Source organism: Achroia grisella, unplaced genomic scaffold, assembly GCF_030625045.1.
Source record: "Achroia grisella isolate CSIRO2021 unplaced genomic scaffold, CSIRO_AGI_Agris_v1 utg1234, whole genome shotgun sequence".
Taxonomy (NCBI): domain Eukaryota; kingdom Metazoa; phylum Arthropoda; class Insecta; order Lepidoptera; family Pyralidae; genus Achroia; species Achroia grisella.
The window spans coordinates 230,543-238,010 of record NW_026712601.1 but is presented as its reverse complement, the minus strand read 5'-3'; the positions used below and the strand labels follow the sequence as shown (position 1 = coordinate 238,010).

The following is a 7,468-nucleotide window of genomic DNA, read 5'->3' as shown; positions in this document are numbered from 1 at the left end:
AATGTATTGAGGGGAAAGGTATTTGCTTGTACGATGTCAGGCTGACCTCCACACGGTTCCCCCTGGAAACCATCGTGGTAAATTCCCATTTGCCAATATGGGATAACGAATCTGACCTCATGCTCATCCTATCATCCTCCACTGGTGCCCCGCCAACGTAAAGCGCTAGCGCAGGTTAGTGTTCCATTCTATTATCATCCATAAAAAGAAATAGAAATAGAAATAATCTTTATTCAAATAAACTTAATATAAGCACTTTTGAATAGTTAAGTTTTTTTATTCTACCGCTTATTCGGAATGCAGATTCATCACAAGAAGAATAAGCAAAAAACTTGTGTGTTGCTCAAAAAAAAAAATTGTATTGTATAGTTGCTAAAAAAATTGTATAGGTACTATACATATATTATGTGTATATTAAGTAATAACAAAAAAAATCTAATATATTCTGTTCTATTCTGGATTAGTAATCTAAGATAGAGCATTACCACAACCAATAAAAAAGCTCTTGGATTTCTTCTTATTACTAACTAGCTGTACCCGCGACTTCGTCTGCGTGGAGTTTAACTTTATTTTTCTAAAATAAAAGTAGCCTAAGTTACTTCTTATTACATCAGCTACCTACCATAAAAAGTCCCGTCAAAATCGGTCCAGCCATTTCAAAGATTAACCGGAACAAATTGACAAACAGACAAAAATTGTAAAAAAAAATATTTTGGTGTATGTACCGTATTTACGAGTATATGCATATAGTAAAAAACGGTTATTTCAATATTACAAACAGACACTCCAATTTTATTTATATGTATAGATAAGACGCCTTCTCCTTTCTCCAAAGGGCAACAATTAAGGATAGTGACATGGCCTATAAGTGAGTTCAAAGGTGAGAGTCACATGGCGGTGTTAATCCAGGTGCTCAATAAAGAGCTGGTGACGACGTCGGAACAGATGGCGCGGTAATCCGGACCGGAGCCGACGCTAAGCCGCGCCGACGTGCAAACACGACCTATGTTAGGATTACACGGCAATTAGTTAACATTCTCGTTTAGTTAACACTTTGCTATAGCTACGTCTCCTTCCAATGAAGCGCAATGATAGGGACGACCGATGACACGTGTCAGCATGTGTTTAGAAGCGAGTGCTCCCGATCGATTCGGCCCAAGTTTATCTGCAATCTATACATATGAGTTAAAATGAAGTGTCTGTTTGTAATATTGAAATAACCGTTTTTTACTACATGCATATGAATATAAATACGGTACATACATCTAAATAACATTTTTTACAATTTTGTCTGTCTGTCTGTTTGTTTGTTCCGGCTAATCTCTGAAATGGCTGGACTGATTTTGACGGCACTTTTATTGGCAGGTAGCTGATGTAATAAGGAGTAACTTAGGCTACTTTTATTTTCAATTAGAAAAATAAAGTTTAATTCCACGCGGACGATGTCGCAGGAACAGCTAGTCTATACATACATCAAAATAACTTTTTTTACAATTTTGTCTGTCTGTTTGTTCCGGCTAATCTCTGAAATGGCTGGACCGATTTTGACGGGACTTGTTTTGACAGGTAGCTGATGTAATGAGGAGTAACTTAGGCTACTTTTATTTTAGAAAAATAAAGTTAAAATCCACGCGGACGAAGTCGCGGGCACAGCTGGTAGTTTGAATAAATAAACAGGGTCGCGGGACATCACGCGTATATTTTTCTTTGTCACTAGAAAAATATTCTTAAACGTTTAGTTTAATTCTTCACGTCGTCGGAGCGATTTCGAATATTTTCATATATTATGTGGGATTTACTCGTACGTTTATCGTTTAACGTTTTCGAGTTACATCCGTGTTGTTTTGTTACAATACAACGACGCTTTCGCATTATGTGGGTATTCAAATAATTCAAAATATCTTTATTCATGACTATACATAGAAATACAAATAGAAATAATCTTCATTCAAATAAACTTCATATAAGCACTTTTGAATAGTCAAGTTTTTTGATTCTACTGCTCCTTCGGAATGCAGATAGAAATAATCTCTAGTCAAATAAACTTAAGCACTTTTGAATAGTCAAGTTTTATTATTCTACCGCTCATTCGGAATGCAGACTCATCACAAGAAGAATGAGCAAGAAACTTGTGTTGCTCTTTTAAATAAATATTGATTTACTTATATTTAATTAACAACAAGGATTAGGCATGCGACAATCAACATAGAAACCGCTACGCACATAGACCTACTATAACAGACTCTTATGTCAAATCTACCGTCAGTTCGGAATGATTTCAAGATGAAAAGAACTGACAAGAAACTCGGAACTCTTATTCGTTGCGTAAAATTCTAAGTACCCGTATAAGTTTATATTTTACTTAATAGCTAACAAAACATTGCCAATAAACTGAAATCTATACATATAAATAAAAATGGAGTGTCTTTGTTTGTAATATTTTCCTATTGTTCCTAATCCTAATTCCGTTTTTTCTATACATGTATATGAATATAAAATAACAGTTTTTTACCACATGTATATGAATATAAATACGCAACATACACCAAAATACCACTTTCTAAAATTTTTGTCTGTCTGTCAGTCGTTCTGTTTGTTCCGGCTAATCTCTGAAATGGCTGGACCTATTTTGACGGGACTTTTTTAGCAGGTAGCTGATGTAATAGGGAGTATCTTAGGCACTTTTATTTTAGAAACATTGTTTTATTTTAGAAAAATAAAGTATAATTCCACGCGGACGAAGCCGCGGATACAACTAGTTTCGAGATGAGAACTGACAAAAAACTCAGAACTCTTATTCCTTGCGTAAAATCCTAACTACCCGTATAAGTCTATATTTTATTTAATAGGTAACATTAAATAAGGGTAAATATTGTCAATACACTGAAATCTATACATATAAATAAAATTGAGGTCTGTTTGTAATATTGAAATACTTTTTACTAGATGCATACGAATATAAATACAGTACCTAACTACCTAAAATTACCTTAGTTAGTAACCTACCTAAATATTTTTTTTTATAATTTTTGTAAGTCTGTCTGTACCGGCTAATCTCTGAAATGGCTGGACCAATTTTGACGAGACTTTTTTTGGCAGGTAGCTGATGTAATAAGGAGTAACTTAGGCTACTTTTATTTATAAAAATAAAGTTAAATTCCACGCGGACTTCCAAATAAATTTAATTTCATAAACGCGCTATTGTATACGATTGAGGTAATTGCAGGTAGGTACGTACATCTGAAGCTATCTGTATGCACAGATTCAGCTTAGTAAATAATAACATTATAATATAATGGAGAAAACCATAGTGAGTGGTATTTGTGGGGGGAACTTGAGCGGTGCGCCTCCGCGTGATGAATTTATTCGCGAAATGAAGAGAGGGCGCAGAGGGTGGCGGCGCGGGGGTGCGGGGGTGCAGGCGGCGGCCGGGGCGGATGTCACCCCCGGGAGGCTGGGGGTGGAACGCTGCAGCACGCTTGAACCCTTAAAGGTTTCATTAACCATGAAAATTACAATTCCCGACTCACTCCACATTTTCCGCTCCGATTTCGCTGTCAATTTGCTTTTAAATGGAAGACGTTCGATATATATAGCGAACAGTGAGTGATGTACGTACATCACTTACGGGAAATTATATTTTTTATTGAATGGGGAAATAGAAATAATATTTATTCAAATAAACTTAATATGAACACTTTTGAATAGTCACATTTTTTTATTCTACCACTCATTCGGAACGCAGATTCATCACAAGAAGAATGAGCAAGAAACTTGTTTGTTGCTCTTTTGAATAGATTTTTTTTTATATAAATAACTAGCTTTTGCCCACGACTTCGCTCGCGTTAATTTATTTTTTTAGGGGTGGATTTAATCAAAATCCTTTCTTAGGCATCCCACGTCATAGTAGCTTTATACATGCAAAGTCCCAGCCCGATCGGTTTAAAATTGACAAAGTTTCATACAATCTTTCATCCCCTATTTTATCCCCTTAGGGGTAGAATTAATCAAAATGCTTTCTTAGCGGATACCTACGTCCTAACATCTACCTGCATGCAAAATTTCAGCCCGATCCGTCCAGTGGTTTGGGCTGTGCGTTGATAGATCACTATGTCAGTCACCTTTGGGTTATATATTTAGATTTCTCAATAACAATTAAGAGACTATGCCGAATGTAATGTGTTGCAAACTCTTTGCACATTTTTATATATTTATTTTTCTATCAATTTTGAATGTATTTTCTTTTAGAATTGTCATATATTTTTTATTGTCACTTTCCCTTTTTGCCTACAACCGTTTGTACACGTATCTATCTTCATTATAAGTATTTTCCATTTTCTATCCATTGTTTGATTTACATTACACATACAGTCCACTCATTCTATCACCTACATTTTGGTCCTTCGAGGCAAACAAAAAAGAATACCATCCCAATATTTTCATTTATTGTTTTATTCGTAGTACATAGTTTCATACATATATTGTAGTGCCATCAGTACCATCATTCATTTATGATCACTCGCAGTAGAAGTAAAATCATGGCATCACATGACGTTCCTACTACATCTCACGCCGAACCATTATGTCATAGTCGCGGTTCATCAATTGTAGACGTAGTTGATAGGATTTGTGTAGACGACGGCGACGCCGCGTGTAGTTTGCGTTCAGCACAATCCAAATCTCGGGTTTCATCTTCGTCCGTAAAGGCGCGTAAGGCTGCTGTTGAAGCCGCTTACAAGCGACGGCAGTACGAGCGCGAGGCTATGCTTGCACAACGTCTTTCGGAAGTTGAAGATGCCGAATTCCGTGCCGAGATCGAACAAATCAATGCGGATGCGGACTGTGAAGGTAGCAGGCGAAGTAGGAGCACATCTACTCGTATGAGAACACAGCAATGGGTAAAGAACAATGTAAATACTAAGGTATGTGACAACAGTGAGGAACAACGCGAGGTCCCACAGCCCAGCTATCTGGCACCTACGGTACCGGTAGCCTCTCAGGCTGCTGCTTCGCAAATAGCAGCACACCTCTCGTATCCAACACATGTAGGTTCTGTTCCCCATACATCCAGACAGGCGGCCATGCCACGACCGACCTCACACTCCCTGGCAAATGTAGCGGGTGAACAACAGCATGTGGCAATATTAGGCAATAACGATGGTAATTCACATTTATTTTTACAAATTACCGCCAACATGGCTGATGCAGCCAATGCTTTAGCCACAGCTCAGGGCATGCGGAAGCACTGTAGGACAGAATTATTTCCGTTTACAGGGAACGCATTGCAGTGGCTACAGTTTAAAAAATTATTCAATGTTTCTAAATCGTCTTATTCTCCTGTAGAGAACGTTGCACGTTTACAAAACGTGCTCCGTGGCCCCGCACGAGAAGCCGTCTCTTCACTTCTCGTCTCTGCAGAGGATCCCGAAGAGATCATGTGCGCACTCGAGCGTAGTTTTGCGTCACCCGAGATGATCGTCTTCGGCGAGGTACAAACGTGGAAGTCGCTACCGCGGTTGGGTAACGAACTTAAAGAATTAAGTAGTATTGCTAACAAGGTACGAAATAGTATTTCTACTATAAAATTGTTAAATCGTAGGGAGTATTTACATTCTCCAGAATTATTTTACTCTATTTTAGGAAAATTAAATCCTAACATAAAATTAAGGTGGACAGATTACGCGTCTGAATTTAGTCAAGCGAACCCGGACCTATCTAAGTTAGAGGTTCTGTCTGAATTTTTGACAAGAGAGCACGAGCGTCATGTTAGTTTCTGCCTATCTCCTGAAGGGGCACTTTCTTTAGCAACACAACAGATGCACATAAGTCATTTTGCTAATAAACAATTTAAACGTGAAAATATACATTCTACGTCTCATTCCAAATTAAAAATAAATAAGGTCGAATGCGTTTATTGTAAAAGAAGTCACAACAGTAAATCTTGTGACGAATTTAAGTCACTGTCACTCGACGACAGATGGAGTTGGCTACGAAAATGTAAGGTTTGCTACAAATGTCTTCGACAGAGTTCACATTTATGGAAGTCATGCAAGGTAAATCCTTGTGGAATAAACGGCTGTTCCTTTCGTCATCATCCTCTTCTCCATGGTAGACAGGATACGTTAGTGTCGTCCCAGGCACCCGATACACTGCTCACAAATAATACAGTGTGTGCCACTGCAACTCAAAATGAGATGCTCACGGCAACGTCTCCTGACGTCATAGAGGAAAATACGGTTTTCATTAGCAACACCGGTATTTCGCAAACCAAACGAACCCTGTCAACGTATACAAATGTTTTATTAAAAATTGTACCTGTCACTGTTTTCGGACCAACTGGTAGTTATGACACATACGCATTGTTAGACGATGGTAGTACGGCCACATTAATTGATTCAATCGTTGCCACTCAAATCGGACTAACTGGACCCAAGGAACCTATAACTGTGAATGGTATAGGTGGCCTACATAAAAACACTACCATTAGTTATGTAGATTTTTATATAAAAGGTAAGTATACAACTGACACTTACTTAATAAAACATGCTAGGGCTATAACGTCACTTGGTTTACATGCGCAGTCATTGCACAAAGAGACATTGACAAGTTATAACCACTTACGCGATTTATCCGAGTTTTTGTCACATAATAATGCTACACCTATATATATATAAATCTCTCGTGAAGTTCGTACTGGTAAGCGCAATGAACCTGTAGCCTGTCGTACGTTATTGGGTTGGACTTCATACGGAGTTGATTGTAGTAAAAGTAAACCTACTGAACGTATTAATTATTGTCAATTTTCGACTAGTGTGTTGTCCAATAACATAAGTAAACACCGATGGTATACGGAGCCGTCATTACAGTCTCCTAAAAAGTGGCCTATAGAACCACCTGTTCAGCCCGTTATTCAAACTGAACATGAACAACGCATTAATTCATTGGCTGTTCATCGGGTCATTACATCTAATTCTGTTCCATTCCATCACTGGTCACTTTTATATCGCGCCATTTCTCGTATTTTTGATGTTTTTAAAATTCGCTCGTTTATAGATCGCGTGATTCCTGGCTCAAAAATAGTTGCTCGCAATCAACGTAAGATGTCTGCGTCCACCACTTTATCAATGACAGCAGAATTGATAAAATCTACAGAAAGGCATATCTTACATCGCGTTCAACAAGATAGCTTCAAAGAAGAAATCCAGTGTATCACGAGACCACAACCAATCGCGAAAACGAGTAACATAATTAAAATTGTCACCTGGAGAAGACAATCTCGTGCGCTCAGTTGGAAGTATAAAGGATGTACTGACTACTTACGCAGCACCGTACAAAGCGTAGTCTGTCGCCACTATCATTATCATAGAAGACAAAAAAAAAAAGAAAAGCTTAATGACTGGAGATCTTCCTCCTCAACGGCCTGCTCACCATCACCGTCCATTCACAGACAGCCACGGTAAGGTTACTG

The 7,468-nt window shown here is 38.0% G+C and overlaps 1 protein-coding gene across 2 annotated transcripts; it reads left to right on the top strand.

Moving 5' to 3' along the window:
- Positions 1–4,205: 4,205 nt before the first annotated feature.
- Positions 4,206–7,070, top strand: LOC131854536 (uncharacterized). 2 transcript variants are annotated; one of them, XM_059205658.1, is made up of 3 exons: positions 4,206–4,898; positions 5,344–5,489; positions 7,054–7,070. In XM_059205658.1, the coding sequence occupies exons 1-2, from the start codon at positions 4,512–4,514 to the stop codon at positions 5,473–5,475; spliced, it is 519 nt and encodes a 172-aa protein (XP_059061641.1). In that variant the 5' UTR covers positions 4,206–4,511; the 3' UTR covers positions 5,476–5,489; positions 7,054–7,070. The 2 variants fall into 2 exon arrangements, with proteins under 2 accessions (XP_059061641.1, XP_059061640.1); XM_059205657.1 differs by lacking the exon at positions 7,054–7,070 and having other exon boundaries at positions 5,344–5,574.
- Positions 7,071–7,468: the final 398 nt, after the last annotated feature.